Here is a 21041-nt window from a genome sequence, read left to right as displayed (position 1 = left end):
GTTCTATACCGGTTTGAATCATTAAGCTAAGTAATGGCCTCAAAGAAAACTGTCAAACTGAAATGTTAACCTTAGTTTTTTGTTCATGACACATATTCCATCTGTGTGCTTGGATTGGACAAATTCATCTGCAAATACTCTACAAGAAATAACAATGTTACCACCATGGTTACTCTTACAGTATATCTATCCCTAGCCAGACTGTGCTTTACAAGGGATCAACTTCATGCACTTTGATATATTGACTGGCAATAAGAAAATGATCTCTGTGATGTTCTTCTAGCTCCAGTGCCACCTCAAGGAGAGGCTGCAGTATCTCTGACCCTCCCAACCAGACCGCTCCACTTCAGGTTAATGCCAACGAATATTCTGATATCTGCAACAACATGTGAATAGCAGAGACAAGTGTTTCATGCTAATAATACACCACAAGTAACTGTTAAAAAGGCGACGAAACAATCACACTATTCTATTCTAAGTCCAACATTTAAGGAATGCCATCCCCTGCTTCCATCTGCTGTCTGCCCTCTAAGGTCCTCACTGTGGTCCTGCTGAGGTTGATTCTCTTTCGTATTTCCCTAGGCAAGTACTGGTACTGACATCCCATCCAGTGTGAAAGCTCTTCTTCACACTGACTCTGATCTGACTGTCACCCAAATCCTGGACAACCCCAAGGTACAAACATTCAATACTATTGGACACTGTCTATAGATTTTGGGGTGTTTTCAGTTACTGTAAATGCATCTATTTAACTTCCCCTTTAAGAGTCATTGTGAGGATCCTTTCTTTATAACCTCCTCTCACAATGCAATTGTAAATGTTAAGATAAGCAATATAAAAAACCTTTAAGTTTATGTAAGAAGTAACGATATAGCAACTTGGTGATTGTGATTTGATGATCAGACAGTCACTCTGTGGTGTTCACTTTCTTTTTGTTTCAGATTCTTAAAAGTCCTCCTGTGCGATTTGATCCCAAAAACCTTTGTGTACCAGCTTATTCAGGTACTGTGGTATATTTGTTTTTGAATCCTTATTAAATTAGATTTTATCAGTGTACTATAAAAATGACATAGGATCTGTGGATTGTTTGTTCATTGGCCCCAAACTGTCTTGATGCTGACTTTACCCACCCCCCTCCAGTCGAGAAGCTGCAGTCCTTGAGTGAGGAAGAGTGGACTGTCCTCCTTTTACAGTTTTGTTCATCTCTTGAAGAACAGCACCCCTCCACTGCTCCGTCTCCTCATTCCACAGCCACACGCTCCAGACTCAACCTGCTGTGCTACCTCTGCTGTGTAGTTGGACACAATGCTATTGCTAACAGACTGATAAACTCAAAACTGGTAGGAAGAGACATACTTACTTTGGATCCCTATTGAGATAGGGTCAGCTGATGGGTTTAACAGGATCATTTTGCAGTTTGAGGGAATATATCAACCTATTTGTTTACTTTTAAGACAGCAGTACTGCTAAAACATGATATGCTTGTGGTTGTGGTTCTTAACCTTGTTAGCCCTTCTTATGTTTTCTAATCTCCTTCCTCCTACATTCAGCTTCCAGTATTGACTCAGCATTTACGACAAGCTCCCAACTGGGATGTGTAAGTACATTATGTATGTTTTTTCTCTCTAAACCAGAAAGCATGATGGTCACCTTGCATTAATGTTAGAGAAGAAGTTACTTCCAATACACAGAAAACATGACAACTGAAATAACCAGTGGTGGAGCTGAAACTCTGAAACCAAAGATGCAAGTGGACTTAACTACGTAAGAATAGGGCTGCACCAAAGTAACAAACATGAGGGGCAGAGAAGCACTTGGAGGACAGCATACCAATAATGATGTGTACTCACTAACTCTTTTTCTCTTGCAACCATCTTTCTCCCTCTCCACAAAAATGAACAGTTTTCACACTTTTACTAAATGAAAATAAAAAAATGTTTTCCAGACGGAGCAAAGTTCTCAGAGTGATGGGTCTACTGGCGCTGCACTGCACTGAACTAGGACAGGACAGCCCTGTTTCTGAGGTCTGGAATGCACACTCACACAAACACTCCACAAGGAAACGAGAGATAATGAATATATAAATATATGAATTCCCCAAACCTGGCAAAAAAAAGTACGGCCCTAAAACCTGCAGTACTAGATCACACCATGAGGTGACACTAAATACAAGCAGATGTACAGAAAATATGAATCTACTTTAATGCATAAGAATGTAACAAATAGTGCAATAATGCATACAGTATCTCAAGTTGTTTCTTTTATCTATAATTTAAACTTGTAACTGAAGATGAAGGGAAAAATCTGCCCTAAAACAAGATGTGGATGTGAATACCTGTTTAGTCCTGACTAATTTTGTAAAACTAGTGTACCAGCAGGTGGCATCAAAAACCTACAGGACAACACATCCTTCAATAGATTCAAAGATACTGAAAATATCAGTCAGTCAGTCAGTCAGTCAGTCAGTCAGTTTATTGCTTTTGCTTTTAGATTTCAATTATGTGTTTACTTACAATTACATATTCAACTTTTATACTGTTTACTTTATAATTCTTACAATGTCCCCACAATTGACTCTCTTTGTCCAAGCTATAATAATGATGCAGGTTACACCTGAATAAATCTAATCAGTGATAGTAAAAACTTTAGGGGTACATGGGTGATTTGCTTTGTTGTGTTATATAAATACATTTTCTTGACTATTAGATTTAATTATTTTTATGTATGTGAACCTAATATACCTGCAACTGAGTGCGTGTTGCTACAGTATTACCCCATAATAACAATCAAGAAAAGCGCCGTTAGTAATAGGATACACTTGTCTGAACACACATTTCCCTAGACAGTTTCCCTAACTCTAATACCCCTAGATGGATCTTGTACTTTTCTGAGCCCTCCATAACACACACATACACACACACATACACACACACACACACACACACACACACACACACACACACACACACACACACACACACACACACACACACACACACACACACACACACACACACACACAAACTAAGCGGTGTTGAACTCAGCAGCTTTTTATGGAGGTGAGATCCGGAGCCTCTTACTGTTATTTGAACATTTCATCCTTATCTTTTCTTTCTCTCTCTATTCTGTCGTCTTGTTGTCTTTGTCTGCTCTCACATCTATTTAATGTAATTAATTTTGTCCCTTTTTCCATGACTTATTCTTTGGTCTTTGGTCTTTCTCCACATGTTTTGACACTTAACTGCTACTGAATCGTTGTGGTGATTTACAAAATGGCCGTCTGTGGCGTACCCAGGTTTTTTCGGTGCACTTGTTGTTAAAGACAAATGGCGGAACATTTTTCTGCCACCCCCATTACCTCCCTAAAGCCACCGTAGGATGATAAAGTGTTGAGAAAAGGACAAAGCTGTGCATTTGTGCCATGTGTGTTTGTCTTTTTGTTTCTAAAACTGTGTGTGTGTGTGTGTGTGTGTGTGTGTGTGTGTGTGTGTGTGTGTGTGTGTGTGTGTGTGTGTGTGTGTGGTTGTTTGTTGTGGTTGTGTAAGTGTGCATGGGCTCTTTTGAGAAATGTTTGTGTGTGAACTCAGCGGGGGTCCTGCATGTGTAGTTTTCAGTTTGTCTCTGTTCTCCTTCCCTATGTGTGTGTATGGGTGAGCAAAATGTTCTGTGTTTGTGTGTATTCTTATGTTGTAGTATTCCTAACAGATGACCACTAAAACACCACATACTTTCATTTATGTGTGTGTGTGTGTGTGTGTGTGTATTGTCACAGCAGGGGTTCTCCTGCTGCAGTCCTACTGATTGGAGTGTCAGGGCTGGGCTTAGTTACCATGGTAACTGCTATATGTTCCCCCCCCTTCAAACACAAGTGCATGTGCGCATACACACATGCACACACACACGCTCACCTGTTGGTCTCTCTTTCTGTCTCACTGTCTCCTGTCTGTCTTCTTACTGTCTTCAAAAATACTGAAATGATAATGTCACTAAGGAAAGCTTGCTACGTTCTTTATGCCACATAGAGAAGCTGTGCTTTCAAAACCAAATAGATATCATGTTCACCATGACTTATCATTCCTAAAAGTTTTCAGTGGCTTGTACAGCGCTGTATCCGGTGAAGCTCCCTGTGCAGGGGGTTTCTGGGGGATACAGAGTCTGAATGCATTCTAAACCTCTCAGCAATCTCCAGGAACACACATTCACAGGGCATTGGCTTCAGGAAGACACTACTTGCATTTGTGTTGTAAATATTACAACATAAACAGTAAAAGACAACTAAGGAATGAAAGTCATGTAAATCCATTCAAAACCAACTGTACATAATATATTTATAGATTATTGTCAATTAGAAAATGATGCAATATTGTTTCCTGGAGCTAATTGTTGAAGATTTCCCCTGTACTCATCTATGCTTAACATCTACTCGATTAAGCGGTTGATCCATTAACAAAACTGTTCAACACAATGACTTTATGTGCTTTTTATATTTGAGCCAGGCATTTGTTGTCTTGTTTTAAAATATGACGCACCGTTTGTCATAGCTGCCAGGGGACACATCGGACTGAACATACATTTTGCAAATATCGATGTGAGGAGATCTCTGGAAATCTAGTATGTACATTTTGAAGGTTTAGCAAATGAAAGTGGAACACTGGGTACTTATGCATCTGAATGCAATACTTCAACCTAGCTTTATCACACTTAGCCTCTGTATTTGTCATACTTGCGTGTATGTGCAAAACTTTGGTGTGCTTTGTTGGGCCTGCTTTTTATTCTAGTTTTTTCTGCATGTTAATTAAGTGCACATGTTTATGTTTCCCTGTGAGCAGTATTTCATCAGAGGGAGTGTTGATGCTGAGATAATGATAGTGTGTTCTTCGAGGGAATACATTTTTACATTTGCTTGTGTTGTTTTCCTTTTCGCTCTGTCTCGTCGCACAGGGTTGCCTTCCAACACCCTCTGTCTAAGAGCAGCTGCGTGACCAGTGTCAAACAAACACCACAGTATCTCTGCTCCTCACTCAGCCATTTATGCTATTAGCGGGTTTAGCTCAGGAAGAGATTGAGGGAGAAGATCAGAGAGCAATAATGTGAGATAGAGGCAGAAAACCAAGAGCAGCATCTAAAGAGCCAAAAGCTGTATCATTCACAAACTTAGAAGTGACACAATGTGCTATGAGTTTATATTTTATGTATAAATATGCTTGAATTAGTCCAACTGAAATAAATTAGCTTTTCGAGTCTCAAAGTGTAATCTTTAGACCGACTCATGACTCAAAATGATACTGTACCATGCTCACTGATGGATGCACCATGGATCTCGGGCAGAAACAAAGAGAAAGAATAAAATAACCACTTCTCACCCCACGACGAGAAGAGGGAGAGAAGAGGGAGGGACGGTGGAAGCAACAGTGTATACACTGATACATACAGTACATAGAGGGCACTTTAAAGTAGAGCAGGAACAGACAGCACAAAAGTATAGCGAAAAACAATATAGGAAGGGAGAACAGAGGGAAGGAAAAAGTGGAAAAAGAAGAGAAAGGGAAAGATGGAGGAGTGAGGCAGAACTTGCATCAGATCAGAGAGGAGGGAAGCTGGCAGTAATCCTGATGCCAGCAAGCAAGGCTGTCTCTACATATACTTAACTCTGAGTGTGGTGTGCGTTTAATTATGATTGCATCAATTTCTGTACCAAGTTATTTCTGCATATACTTAAAGTGCTTGTGTTTTTGTATACATGCTTTCTTGTGTGTCCCTAACCCTTTATTTTGGTGCCCGTGTGTATGCTTTCTATAGGTTTCCAGGGATTTTGTTGATGATATTACCTAGCACACATATATATATATATATATACTGTATACAGCCGTGGAAAAAATCAAGAGACCACTCTCTTTTTTAAGTATTTATAGGTATGTCTTTAAGTTAAATATTTTTTATTTTATTGTATTTTCTAAACTACTGACAATTTTTCTGTGTTGGAATTCAACAGACATGAATGGCTGCCATACATTTAGAGATAAAGATTTAAGAACAATTTGGAGTGGTCTCTTAATTCTTTACGCGGCTGTTTATACAGTATCTCACAAAAGTGAGTACACCCCTCACATTTTTGTAAATATTTTATTCTATCTTTTCATGGGACAACACTGAAGATATGACACTTTGATACAATGTAAAGTAGTCAGTGTCCAGCTTGTATAACAGTGTAAATTTGCTGTGCCCTCAAAATAACTCAACACAGCCATTAATGTTTAAACCGCTGGCAACAAAAGTGAGTACAAAAGTGAAAATGGTCAAATTGTGCGCAATTAACCATTTTCCCTCCCTGGTGTCATGTGACTCTTTAGTGTTACAAGGTCTCAGGTGTGAATGGGGAGCAGGTGTGTTGAATTTGGTGTGATCGCTCTTACACTCTCTCATACTGGTCACTGGAAGTTCAACATAGCACCTCATGGCAAAGAACTCTGAGGATCTGAAAAAAAAAATTATATTGCTCTACATAAAGATGGCCTAGGCCAGGGATTCCCAAAGCGTGGAGCTGCCAGCAGGGGGTGCGCGAGATGAAACATGTAATGGTGGTCTGGTGTAAAAATATTACACAGTGTTGTTTTTTAAGTGGGATTTTTCCATAGGCTACAATAAAAAACAGGAACAATAAACATTTCCTTTGTTATCCCTTTTATTTTAAATCAAAAAACTGTAATTGGTTAGTTCTTCTACGTTTCACTGTAGCCTAGGATATATGCGCGCCAACTCGTTTCATTCATTCTTTCAAATATGATTAACTGGCTGAAATCAGAGAAACTGTCAAGTGGAACTTCTCATGACAAAGTCATGAAGGAGGAGAGGGACCAAGAGAGAGTGAGGATTTGGAGGCAACAGAGATGGAGAGAATAGGAACGAATCCGAGAGAAGAAAATGAGCGGGAGTCAGGAAATGATTGATCCTTGTTTTTATTTATTTTATCTGTTTCTGAGCCCATGCGCTTTAATGTTGTGGATCGTTGCAATTTTTCTTTGTTGCATTATATTGAAACTTTGTTGATGTTATCGTCACGCGTGTACTGGTTATTTGCCCATGAGTCTTTATTTGGCGATAAAACAAAGCTTTATTGAGTTTTTTAAAAGTTTTTTTAGTTTTTTTGGGGGGTGCGTCAACTCAGTTGGGACGTAGAAGGGGGTGCGCCGCAAAAAAAGTTTGGGAACCGCTGGCCTAGGCTATAAGAAGATTTCCAACACCCTGAAACTGAGCTGCAGCATGGTGGCCAAGACCATACAGCAGTTTAACAGGACAGGTTCCACTCAGAACAGGCCTCGCCATGGTCGACCAACGAGGTTAAGTGCACGTGCTCAGTGTCATACTCAGAGGTTGTCTCTTGAAAATAGACGTATGACTACTGCCAGCATTGCTGCAGAGGTTAACAGGGTGGGGGGTCAGTCTGTCAGTGCTCAGACCATACGCCACACACTGTATCAAATTCGTCTGTATGGCTGTCGTCCCAGAAAGACGCCTCTTCTAAAGATGATGCACAAGAATGCCCGAAAACAGTTTGCTGAAGACAAGCAGACTAAGGACATGGATTACCGGAACCATGTCCTGTGGTCTGATGAGACCAAGATAAACATATTTGGTTCAGATGATGTCAAGCGTGTGTGGCGGCGACCAGGTGAGGAGTAAGAAGACAAGTGTCTCTTGCCTACAGTCAAGCATGGTGGTGGGAGTGTCATGGTTTGGGGCTGCGGGCTGTGGGGAGCTACAGTTCATTGAGGGAACCATGAATGCTAACATGTACTGTGACCTACTGAAGCAGAGCGTGATCCCCTCCCTTCGGAAACTGGGCCACAGGGCAGTATTCCAACATGATAACGACCCCAAACACACCTCCAAGATGTCCACTACCTTGGTAAAGAGACTGAGGGTAAAGGTGATGGACTGGCCAAGCAGTTCTCCAGACCTAAACCCTATTGAGCATCTGTGGGGCATCCTCTCCTCAAACAGAAGTCGGAAGAGTGCAAGGTCTCTAACATCCACCAGCTCTGTCATGTCATCATGGAGGAGTGGAAGAGGATTCCAGTGGCAACATGTGAAGCTCTAGTGAATTCTATGCCCAAGAGAGTTAAGGCAGTTCTGGAAAATAATGGTGGCCACACAAAATATTGACACTTTTGGCCATTTTCACTTAGGGGTGTACTCACTTTTGTTGCCAGCTGTTTAGACATTAATGGCTGTGTGTTGAGTTATTTTGAGGACGCAGCAAATTTACACTGTTAAGATAAGCTGTACACTGACTACTTTACACTGTATCAAAGTGTCATATCTTCAGTGTTGTCCCATGAAAAGATAGAATACAATATTTACAAAAATGTGAGGGCTGTACTCACTTTTGTAAGATACTGTATAAATATGTATACTGTATATTGTTTTCTTTCCTGCTTCCACCTCATACTTGAAGAATATTTTCCCCTCTTTTATATTTGACCTTGCAATTGTTTTTTTTCTATTCTATCCTTTTCTCACTCTTCATTCTCCTACATGACCCTTTCTGCTTTACCCACTCTTTAGTTACATAAAAAAAATTCACCCCAAATAGTTTCAGTAAAATAGTACATTTTTTTGTACAATGAATGGTTCGTCATCTACCATTGGATAATGACGATCAGTTTCCTACAGTTGTTGCATAGTCAGGTCTACTTTTTAAAGTTAGCCATAGTCAAGCATGGATATGACTTTTAGCAAAGAGTTTCTATCCACAGTTTTATGTGTCAGTTGATCCACATTAGTTTAAAAGTGAGAGTGCTGTCTAGACAAATCCCCAGGTATTTACAGGATTTCACAATTTGAATTTCAGTATCATTAAGTGTACGTATCGCAGAGGGACGTAAACTGGAATTTTGCGTTCTTGGGAATAAAACACATTTTATCTTGTCAGCATCCAGTACTAACTTTATGCAAAGATCATGCAAATATTTCAGAAGAGTGCATATTGTAATTACACTTTTGCAAACCAATGTTATAAGTAAAGAATTAAGAGAGCTGTTGATATCACTTCTTTCCTTATTAATTTGATTGTGCAACTATAAAATATAAGTGCTGATAAAACTATCTGTGTTCTCTGTTTCCAGGCTGTGTCCACACTGACAGACCTGTTGAGAGAGAACCTGAGGAATAATAAAATAAAGCAGATCCTGCTGCCGCCACTCGGGGAGATCATCTACCTCATCGCCTCTCAGGTAGACTTCACCACAGAAGCCAGTATAATAGACAGCAATACTGCAGCTTATTGATTTAAAGGGAACACTTGAATGAAGCCAAACACACTGTAGTGAGAAATGGGTGTACATTTGAACTTGCATGCATGCAGTGAACGGGGCAAAGGCGGCAACGATTGCATATTGTATAAGAAAATACAGTATGTTGATATTTCTGTAGCTTTTGTACCAATTATTTAACACATTGTGCCAAAATATTTGTTTACATATTCCTTGGTGTTAGTTTTTCCATCAGTTTTCAATATCAAAGTTAGACATTTAGATGGAATCGACCCTATAATATGACAGGGGCATTTCATTTATCTCAGATTCTCAGTACTTTCCATATGGCTTAGACCTACACAGATAATAGACCCTTTTAATTCAATAATAAGAAAAAGGCATTCAATTCAATTTGATTGATAAATTGAAATATTCATATTTACATGTTTTGAGAATCACATGAATGTTAAAACATTACAAACTCACACAATGGTAGGATGGTAAACTGTAGTTTCTCACCCTTAGTTTGCTCTACACAAATGTGTATACTAAAGTTAAAACAAACTAGCCAATAAGATTCTGTTTGTTTGGTTTGTACCATACACTTCCAGGCCATCTGGATGCCCCCAATAAACTGCTTTTAAAATGCGAATAGTGAAATTTATCTTTCTGAGAAAAAGTTTCTCTTTTCCCAACTTTTCAGTAATTATGTAGAATGTAGAAAAACGACTTTCTTTTCGAGGTAATGAGTCAAAGTGAATCGAGCACAATGCTGATACCAGATGCCAGAAAGATCAAAACACATTTTCTTATTACCTCCATGAGAAAGACCAATCTCGAGTGAAATGAGTGCTCTGTCATTAAGTAATGGAGTTTAAATTTACATGCTGACTAAATAGAATTATAAGTGAATTGACCCCGAGCCCTGAAAATTACAAGAGAAAGAGTGAAGGAGGCCTCGTTAGAAAAAGGTGATCCCAATTTATTTCTAGTTAACCTCAATCTAGCCAGGCGAGTCGATTAAGTGTAAGATTTTTATTTACAAGACTGACGGATAACCTTCAAAAATCGATCACCCCGCCTGATTACACTTATTACTCTCCTGAAGCCATGAGGAATCTCATCAGTGTCTGTAGAAGCTCTTAATACTTCGACTACTCTCCTCCTGCAGGAGCTTGCGTTTCTCCATGGATGCGCTTTAATTACCTGTTTCCTGTAGCCCCTCTTAGCGTTCTGGATCAGTTGTTGAAAAGCTATTTACATTTATTTATCTGGGTCACTTGGTTTTAGTAAGAAAATAAAAGATATAGGATATTGAAATTAACTGACTGACTTAGTACACTTGATTTGAACCATTGTATTCCTTTTCCTTCAGGAGAAAAGTCAGAACCGTCCAAAAAACATCCAAATTGTCATGAACCAAAAGAACTAATATGATTGCTCTTAGTCCTGTCCAAAATGTCTGTAATACAATCATAACTGAAGAACAAAGGAGCTCACAATATATATATTTAAATAGAAGCTTTTAATTGTTAAGATATATCTCAAATGTAGACATAGACTCGCCTCTTATCATACTGATAATATGCTGCCAAGAATTGTCACTAGTAGAGCTCCAAGAACAATATTTGGCTATTTATATTACTGCTATGACCTATATATAATCCTTAAAAATGTTGATATGCTTTTTAATTAGAATGATTTGCTGTAGTTCTTTTTAGGTTTTCCATTTTTAAATGTTTGATTGGAACTTAATCCAGAAATCTCAGTGGCAGTTGGAGCTTGGGTGGAGAAGGCTGAGTGCAGGATTCTCGTGTGAAGCGATGGCAGTCATTAGAGTCTAATAAAACCTTCTTGTTGTAAGGTAACCTGCTTGTCTTCTTTGGACTGAGGATTGGATTTTATGTGTTTTTCAGTCAATGATGAGCACAGCTTTTAGTGCTGTGTGGGCTTCCAATGGCTCTTAAAACCCCAGTAGTTATTGAGTCTTTTAAGAGTCCCCTGGTGTTAGGGCAGGTTGGCAGATCTGGTGGGTCTTCTGGTCAATGTCAATGATCAGCTGCATTGCTGCATTTATTCTCAAGGTTAGGTCTAATGTACGTACAACCACAGAAACCTAAACTTTTATTGGACTTTGGACTAACTGTTTCAAGGTTGAAACACAAAGTTTTCATGCTATTCCCACATGGTGGGTGCAGTGTGGTAAGGTGAAAATGACCTCAAACCACCAGAAGCAGTTTACTGAAATAGTACAGAACCACAGAAAACACCATTAATGATCAGATTAATTTTCTGAGGCAGCATTTTTTTTATGTGAGTAATGCGGAATGGCCCTTTAGTGTCCCCAGGTAGAATCAGCCGCTTTGCTCCTCTTTTCTACTGCAGCAGCAGTCAATGACAACGATTAGCTTTGGTATAGCCTCCAGTCCTGTCTTATTCCTCAAGGTTACATATAGCCGAGAGCAGAGAACAGTGTGTATCTAATGGGGCATTGTTAAATGATGGTTGAAATGATCAGTTCTGATCTGAAATGTAATACAGCACTGATGTGACAGTCAGGCACAAATATTTAGTTAGAAAATAAGTACATACATCCAGTATGATCAAATGAACAAGAGTCAGACCACAATCACATAATTGACAACAATTTGAATTAATATGTGAATCGTTTATTAAGTAAAACTGACAAACTTTTGTGTCGAAAATGAGGATATTCTGCTTTTCTGAGTTTAGGATTTTTGGTTGCAAAAAGAATGGCATTGGTGTTTGGTAAACTGTGATGGGCATTTTTAATCTTATCCGACATATTGTAGACTATGATATCAACAGATTTTTTCTCAAAGCCTTAGATGATGCAAAATTTGAAACTGAAATTACTTGTTATTTACAGCCTTGTCCACTTTTAATTAAAAATGTATTAGTATATTTAAAGTTGTTCTCCCTGTGATGTGATTGAGTACACAAAATTAAAGCAAAAAAAGAATTACTATGTAAAATACTAAAATATACTATGTTTTTAGTAAAATCAATATTTGACAACAAAAATTTGAATGGAAATGAAAGTATGGTAATCAGGAAGTCATGGCTCCTCTTGCTCCCTTCTCTTACTTGACCCTTTCTTGCCCTTTTCCTCACTTTGCTCTACTTGCATCTTCTCCATATAATATCTCTGCCTTCCTCCCACTCCTGCTCTGCTCCTCCACTGCCCCATGCCCCCCAAATCTGTACCCCCTCCTCCTATCTCCTCTCACACTTTCTCCCTGTCTTCTCAATGTCTCTCTATCAGGAGGAGAAGAGAGACTCCCCAGAGGCACTGTGGTTGGTTCCCGCTGCCGCCTACACTGGCTTAATGAGGAGCCTGCGGGAAGGGGTGAGTGTCTCTGTGTATGTCTGCGTGTGTCTGTTTCTGTGTCTGTGCCTGTGTAGCTGTGACTAAGTCTCTCACTGTGTGTGCCTGCCAGTGTGTGTGTGTGTGTGTGTGTGTGTGTGTGTGTGTGTGTGTGTGTGTGTGTGTGTGTGTGTGTGTGTGTGTGTGTGTGTGTGTGTGTGTGTGTGTGTGTGTGTGTGCGCGAGTGTGTGGCAGGGGATCCCTGTGAACAGTAATGATGAGGCAGCTGTGGGGGCCTAAAGCGTTGTTTGCCAGCTGCAAGTCAAGGGCATGCAGAGCAGTCACACATACATGCACGCACACACACTCTTACCTGCATCAAACACAGCCCTTTACTGCTCAGCAGCCTGACCTCAGCAGCAATTAGGACCCTCCAGATACACACACACAGTAGATGGAGCAGAAACACAAGCAGCAATATGGATAGCTCTGGCTTACCTGCTATATTTCGTTTAACTCCCCTCTATCTCCTCTCCTTTTAGATAAAACCATCCTGAATTATGTTAAGAAACATACAGATAATGTGTCAATGTTGCCATCAACCTTTTGACTATTTTGACCCCTGACCTTCTCTCCATATTCCACTTCACCAATCACATAGAGGCAATAAATCCCCCTGCTTTTTATCATCACCACGCTGTGCCTCCTGAATTACATTTAATTGCAAGAAATGTTTTAAGATCAGATAACTTTTATTGTGCTTATACTGGTTTTAGTATCAAATTTCCAACAGCCGAGTGCTTCCTTATCAAAGCTTTTTTAGTGTCCTTACATTACGGGCACACGCTGTTGAATAAGGACTATTTTGTTGGGAGGTGAGACTGATGGATGCAGTGAACAGGTGGAGGGAGAGAAGGAGATGGACGCATGTTTTTCTGTCAGTGGCAGAAAGGGTCTTCCTGTTGTGGCCCCCACCATAGCAGAATGAATACAGATGAAACTCTGGTCTGCTCAGTTGTCAGCTAGTACCTACTGTTGCTTCATTACCAGCGGGAGAGATGAACAGGAGGGGTGTGTGTGAGTGTGTGACAGGAGCAGGGAGAGGGGTTGAGGGGAGGAGGTTGACTTATTTATCATTATTGAGCTGTGAGAGAAGGCTGACGGAAAAACACACACACACACACACACACACACACACACACACACACACACACACACACACACACACACACACACACACACACACACACACACACTCAGCCTTAGAGACCAAACACTCATCCCCAGACCGAACCTGACTCCCTCCTTTTTCTATTTCTCCTTCCCTTCCTCTACCCACCCTGTCTCTCTTTTCCCCTCTCCCTGACTGGCTGTTTTTCCCGTGGTATATTTGCTGTTATATTACAGAGCAGTCTAAACAGTCTAACTTTGTCTCATGGGAGTTGCATTTTTCAGGAATTAACAAGGTGGTTACACTATACCATATCATAGTATACTATTATTAGCTTTTCTGCCATGTTAGTGTTTAGCTTGCCAACCACAATATGAGGAAGATAAAATAATGTCATTTAATATCAAATGACAATATTACTTGCAATTAACACATTTACTCGGTTCTGCCTTTCTACTGTTTTCAGTATAATGCTTTAATACAAAAGATACTTGTTTAATTAAAATGATGAATGATAGTGCCATATCACAGATTATTCCCTTTGTGTTCAGCGCACGTTGACATTGGCACTTAAATGATCAAAAGTGAAAAAAATGTACAACCCATCTCAAGCACTTGCCCTGCGACTAGTCAATGCACTACCTATTTCACAATGATGTACAAATCACTTCTCTGTGCCACTCACAGACACAGAGAGCTGTGATAAGCACGTTAATGCGATCTGCTTTTTGTCCGTCCCCTGAAAATTAGCAATGAGGGTACAATGGCAGAACATCTTAACTTGACAGTGGAATTTGTGTTTAAGTGCCTAAGGAGCGACACACATGTATATTCATTTATTTTTTCTCTGGTTGAATAACACATGAAAATTCAGTGTCCCGCAAAGTCTGAAACCAAATCTTTCCCTGTACAATGTCTCAACCTGGCCAATACTGAATGCATCTGATTTTTAGTTCTCACAAATAATGATGTACTAGTAGAGCGTAGATTTTGGCCAATATCATTTTTAATAAACTAACTAAACAGAAGGAAAACCCCCTTATTAAATGTTTGTGTAAAAGTGTATCCCAGATATTTTTGAACAGTATAAATCTGGAAACTCCAAACATAGATTTGAGTGCAGTTCTGAAACAGAAAAAAAAAAAGACAACCAAAAGTTTTCATTGATTGTATTTGAAAACTTGGATATGACATCCAACAGGAGACACGGTTTTACAGTCACTGTAAATGGCTGTCAGCACACTTTCTGAATTGTTTGCTGTCTGGCTCATCTTCCTCGTCTCTTCCTCTCTTGACCTCTGAGCAGTTGGGGGTTCGGTGCCTTGCTCAAGGGAACCTTGGCAGGGCCCATCCGGTTGCTCTCCAGCTACCAGACCAGACTCCGTAATTTGGTGTGATCGGGACGTGAACCGGCAACAATTTGGTTCCCAGACCAAGTCCCTACAGACTGAGCAACTGCTGCCCAAATATATTCCCCGTACAGTGGTGGAAAGAAAAAGCAGAGTACAACTTTTCTAAACATGAGTTGTTAATTGCAAAATATTTTGACTAATTTCTAGCTCACAATATTGTAACTGCATAATATGACTGTATTTTATTATAGTATGTTTTAATAAGAAACAGTACATCCAGGGTTGTATGAAATAATCAAATGGAAGTATTATTTTACACTTTATTTAACATTGATTGTATCAGATGGCTGTTAAAGCAGGCAAAGGGACAGAGCCAGTAAGAAGACAGCACACATGAGGGGCTGAGGCTGTGATCCACCTGGATGATCCTGCCATAGGTTATACAAAGTTGAACTTCTGGTCGTAAAGACAGCAGATATAAGGTTGCTCACCCTTGAGTAGCTAATGAGAGACAGACAGAGTGGGAGAGGGATATAGACAAAGAATTAATATAATCTTTCTCAAATAGCGTGACAAATAGCCCGAGGCAGAAGGCTGCTCACACTGCCGATCCCATTGAGAGCTAACACCCCATTGTGCACCTCTATGCAATTTTTATGGAATGTCTTTATTTCCTGATTCAATTATAAAAACAAAACAATGCGAGTCCAAATAAACACATTTAAGCAATATTACGACAGCTAATGTAGTCATTTGATCAAATATGACATCAATATGAACATATACATGTTGCAGTGCTAAACATTTTCTTTCTTTAATGTATTTAAAGGGCTTTGTAATGTCTCCCCCTCCTTTTATTTCCCATGCTCATAAACAGTGTAGGCTGGAGTCACCTACTCCAGCTGTGTCTTATTGAAACCAATTCACACCTAACATGTAGTCTTTTGGATCAAAGGATTGCAGTTTTAGCTCAATTTTGGGGCCCAACAATTCCTAAGAGAAAGATTATATCCAGCTCTTAAGTTGCTTAATGTTTGGCTGTGTTTATCATCTTGAAATTAAATTGGTCCGTTGTGAGGTGCCAAGCCGGTTCTTTAGATGCAACTGAAATTTGGAAACCAGTGAGATGCGAGATGAAGTAGTACCACTACAGTTCTGCAGTGCTGTGCTGAGGAGCTGCAGCGTTGGTTTGTAACAAAATGCAACACCTTTCACATTCAGAAGATTGATTTGATTCATTGTAAATATGGTAATATTGATTTGTGCAGCTTTAAATAATATATTTTAACTTTAGCTAACTGCTCTTTTAAAGATCATTCAAATCTTGGATGGAGCTATTTGAGATTCAGAAACATTGATGTTCTCCCCTGGTTCTCCTTGACCTTGGTTTGGACACTAAATGTTTGTGAACTGCAACAAAGTATAGTGGATTTAATTTTGGGAGGAGAGTAAATATCACTTGAATATTATTATGTTTCAAATTGCGAATGAGCATAACAAACATAAACATAAATAACAGATGTTTGTACTACTCTTAGTTAATCATTGATTGTATGGGTGACCAGCTGTGACCTTGATATTTGTTGAAGTGGAGTCTGTCTCATGCAGTGTGAAGGAGATTGTTTGCTAATGTGCTAAATGTAAATCCAGTGCCACACTCTGTTCATTGCATGACAGCATTGAGACACAGCGCCAAGACCCTGTCTAACGCGCTCCAGGCGGTGTGATTGTGAGGCGTTCTTTGACCCCCTGGATCACCCCAGCCCCCTCCGCTGCTGTTGAGAGTTTTCCTGATTTACAAGTAAAGCACTGGAGACAGGGATAGAGACCATTGTAGTTGAAGTAGGGGTCGACTCGGGGGGGCACAGAGCCAGAGCAAGCGTGGTGGTTTAACCAGTGGAGAGGAGGGATGGTGGGGGATGGCAGGGAGTGACAGAGAGGTAGAGAGAGAAGGATCAGTGCAGTGGGAGAGGGAGAGGAGATGGCAGGGAGTCAGGGAGAGAAAGCGGGAGAGTTGTACTTGGAGAGGGGGAGTGGATGGCATGGAGTAAAGGCTGGTTTCCAGGCCAGACTTGAGCTGCAGGAAATTATTTATGAGTCTGTACGAGATGATACTTCTGCTGCCTGTGATTGAAAATATATGTGTGTGTGTGTGTGTGTGTGTGTGTGTGTGTGTGTGTGTGTGTGTGTGTGTGTGTGTGTGTGTGTGTGTGTGTGTGTGTGTGTGTGTGTGTGTGTTTGTGTGTGTGTGTGTGAGCAGTAGAAAGGATGTGTGAACAGTATTATAGTGATAGGAGCCAGGGTGCAGAAGGCAGAAATATCCCCCCCCCCCCACACACACACACACACACACACACACAGACACACACACACACACACACACACACACACACACACACACACACACACAGCCTATTAATGATGTATTACTATCTTCCACACAGGAGAGAATAACAGAGGGGGACAGTCATGGGTCCTACGCTTGTGTCTCTAATGTAAAAATGACCATCGGACGATGCACGCACGTTCACACGCATTCACGCCAGTGTACTTTGTATAACATAATGTACAGTTAGATTTTGGAACTCATTTGCACAGAAAAAGGAGAGTTTATATTCCTGACTTTCCTCTTTTTCCTTTTTTTATTAGCCTGTTCTTTTTCCCATGCCACGTTATTTTTCTGTTGGTTTGTCTAGACCTACCTGTGTCTCCTTGTCCTCATCTGTTTATTTCCTTGTCTCCTCAGTCTGCTGGTTTACCTGTTCTACATGTTTTTGTCTGTCTTTCTGTCTGTCCTCTTTCCCGTTGGCTTTTCTGCATCCCTACTTGTTGCTCTTTTCTGCTGTGTTGTTTGGTCTCTCCCTCTTCCTGTACGCCCCACTGCCTGTTTGTTAGCCTGTTAATCAGACAGGCTGTCTCTCTCTTTGAGTGTGGCTGTTAGGGGTGTTAGATGTTCTGTGTGAGGATGATAGATGGTGTCTGTGTCTTTGCCATAGGGGCTCATTCAAAACCAGGTGCACTGGCTTCTAAGGGACTTTAATTACAGAGGGAAACCACATCAGACATGTGAACACGCACACTCGTGCACACACAGGCATACACACAAATCCTGCGTCAAAGTCACGTGATGTGATCTCTTTCTACTTGAGACTCCGAGGCCAGGTGCAAACATGTTTGGATATAAAACTAATCCACTGATGTACACTTGAAGACAAGATTTTATTGTTCCATTTCCGCCTAGCCTTTTCATCTATCCCCGATTTTTTTCCAGCCAGGGTTTCAAAGTTTGTAAATGTTATGTCAGCCCTGAGCTACAGAAAAAGGGAGATTTTTACTCCAAACTAGTTGCCAGGAGGCCAGTTAGTCCTGTTGAAACCTGATGAAAAAGATGGAACTTGTGTAAACCGGGAACATGATGAAGATAAAGTAAAGGTTGCAATGCCAATTTTAAATCAAGAAAAACTACTGTTTAAAAAATCTGCATACATTATGGAAAGGATTGAAGTTTTAAAAAAAAATATTTTGGGAGTTCCCCCTTAGCTACTATATAAAGTCTATAATACAATGTATACCAAAATACATTCAGACCCTTAGGAAGAAAGGTGTTCCCATTGAAACCGATTAAAACCACAAGGTTTTATCCAAAGCCATTACAGCACAAATACATGCATTATTCAGGTTCGATAATGTATCGAAATCATTGTTGTTGCAAATTATGGACTTCTTTTGTTCTTTTTTTCATTAAATAAAACAAAAGTAGCATTATCTCAACAAACGGGCATTTAAGGGGAATGAATATTTGTTAGTGAAGTCTGTCAAATGATGGATGTCCTAACATGTTAATATCTGAATGTGAATATTAATAACCAACGGGCGGAAACAAGAAGGTACCTGAATTACCTGCAACATAATCTCCTAGCATGTTTAAATTTGGTCTGTTAGATTAAATACAGACTACATTGATGGTATGATTTAAATTGTGTTCATAAAATAACAGCTCACTCAGTATTTAGATTCCAATCTGGCAAAGAAAAAGAAATCTGCGATGACCTTGTAGCAAAGTTTTTAGGGATGCTGCAAAGAATCGACTTTAATTTCTTTAAAGTTGACTTTCTGGAGATGTGAAGTTTAAGTAGGACACTGAGTATAATACAATGAGTGTGTTTCTTGGATGAACTTGTTTCTCATACTGTGGGAAATTATAACAAGAATAACTTACTCTTTCCTCGGTCTCCTGCATGTCTCTCTCTGCATCATAATGATGGAGTTTCTTGCATGAGCTGGAGCTACTTGTTTCTCACCACATGTAAGGATATCTCTCTCACTGCATCTTTCTCCCTCTTCCTCCTTCCTCCAGTCTCCCCCTCTTTTTCTTTCTGTGTAGTTCCTGGCAGGGCTACAGTCTATTAAACACATAGACAGTGGGTGCTCCCCCGTGGGCTCATTAGTGAGCTGGCCCGCTTAGCCTGGGGAATCGTGGAACAGCCCATCCTGCTAGTTCCCGCAGGGGTGCCAGAGGATTCATTATGTTGTCATCCTACGTAGTCCCTTGGTGTTGAATACACAATGTTATGCGCTATATTGGATTAATAGGTAGGTTATTTTAGCCCTCAGTTATCATTATGGTTCCCACGTGGATGAATAGGCCGCTTTAAAATGAGTGTGGATCACAGCCTGGCCCTTGAAGCACTGTAAAAGATCAGAGCTTCATCTTTTCCTTCATAAGAGGATTATTTCTAAACGTTCACATTGTTTTAACCACAGGTAGGCACAATATTATTCCGTTATTTCATAGTGCAGATGTTGAAGCAGATGGAATTTGATAATTGTTTGTAAATGATAAACTCACAGGTTTAAATATTAGATCTTTGAGGGAGGGTAATAATACAAAACAATAGTTGTTTATTTAAGCATGTTTAGCTCAATCTATGAATGTTGAAAACATACTGAGCCAACAGATTGGACAACAGAAAAGTGGATCATATGAACATGTTTGCGATGACATGACTTCAGCCGGCATTGTTGATGAGAAACAAAATAAAAAGGTTGCATAGCCAATTTCCAAAGAGTGAGTTTGATTTAAAAAGAAAAAATCCATTGCATAATCTCAATGTGTGACAGTCGGTACAGTTATGTGTAGAATATGCAACAAGGAAATAGTGTTATAAAGTCATTATCAGTCAGCTGCACCGCTTTTCAGAATTACCATGAGAAATTGCCATGATGAAATTAGTGTTCAGCTGTTATTCTGAACCTTTGCCACAAAATGTGTTTTGTGAATAGACTATTGTATCTCATATCTAGGGAGAGTGGCGTCTAAGTGATGTAACACCGTGAAACACAATAATAACCTGACAGAGGCAATCACTTCTGTTCCACTTCCTGTCTTTCTCAACAATGACTTTTCTGGAAAAGCTAATTTCCTCAGCCACAGAGATTTCATTAGCCGGCCCCATTGTCTGAACACAAACAACTATTCCCTTCCCAGGCAAAGGTGTGTGGGCTACTACAGTATACACACACTTACACAAACACGCACGCATCCTCTCTTTCTCGTTTTTGTATCGAGGTGGTGTCGAGAGCTAATCTAATTGTCAGTTTGTGATTGCGTTGGTTCTTTGTTCATTTCTGCCTTTTGGTGTGTGACATTTTTCAATATTTGCTTCACTCTGTAACTTGTAACAATGAACCACAAAATGTTTTTGCTCACTGGCATTTTGTTATGTGCGACAAAATAAATCCATAACCCTGTATGGTATGCTCTGCTATTGGGATGCTTTGCACACTGTGTCACACAAGCTAATCTTTACAAATATTAGTCAAATAGAAGACATCGCCTCTTTACTCTTTATGTATTATTACTGGCCTTGTGGGTGAATGCCAGAGGCCTTTCAGCACATCCTGTGTACAACAGTTTGTTCTTTTGGTCTGCATTA

At 39.9% G+C, this 21041-nt stretch overlaps 1 protein-coding gene across 4 annotated transcripts in view; it reads left to right on the top strand.

The window, feature by feature from the left end:
• Nucleotides 1-21041, top strand: part of ulk4 (unc-51 like kinase 4) — a 67600-nt gene that overhangs the window by 4445 nt on the left and 42114 nt on the right. For all 4 annotated transcript variants that reach the window (XR_010165399.1, XM_063878555.1, XM_063878554.1 and 1 more), the window contains 8 exons: nt 284-350; nt 583-675; nt 942-1002; nt 1141-1340; nt 1551-1597; nt 1946-2024; nt 9126-9233; nt 12541-12624. Coding sequence is in view for 3 of the 4 variants with exons in the window: in XM_063878555.1 (XP_063734625.1) it covers nt 284-350; nt 583-675; nt 942-1002; nt 1141-1340; nt 1551-1597; nt 1946-2024; nt 9126-9233; nt 12541-12624 (739 nt within the window). In the remaining variant the exon portion in view is untranslated. The remainder of the gene's footprint in view (nt 1-283; nt 351-582; nt 676-941; nt 1003-1140; nt 1341-1550; nt 1598-1945; nt 2025-9125; nt 9234-12540; nt 12625-21041) is intronic.

This window comes from Eleginops maclovinus, chromosome 3 (genome assembly GCF_036324505.1).
Source record: "Eleginops maclovinus isolate JMC-PN-2008 ecotype Puerto Natales chromosome 3, JC_Emac_rtc_rv5, whole genome shotgun sequence".
Taxonomy (NCBI): domain Eukaryota; kingdom Metazoa; phylum Chordata; class Actinopteri; order Perciformes; family Eleginopidae; genus Eleginops; species Eleginops maclovinus.
The sequence above is the reverse complement of the archived record's forward strand: the minus strand, read 5'-3'. Positions and strand labels throughout refer to the sequence as shown.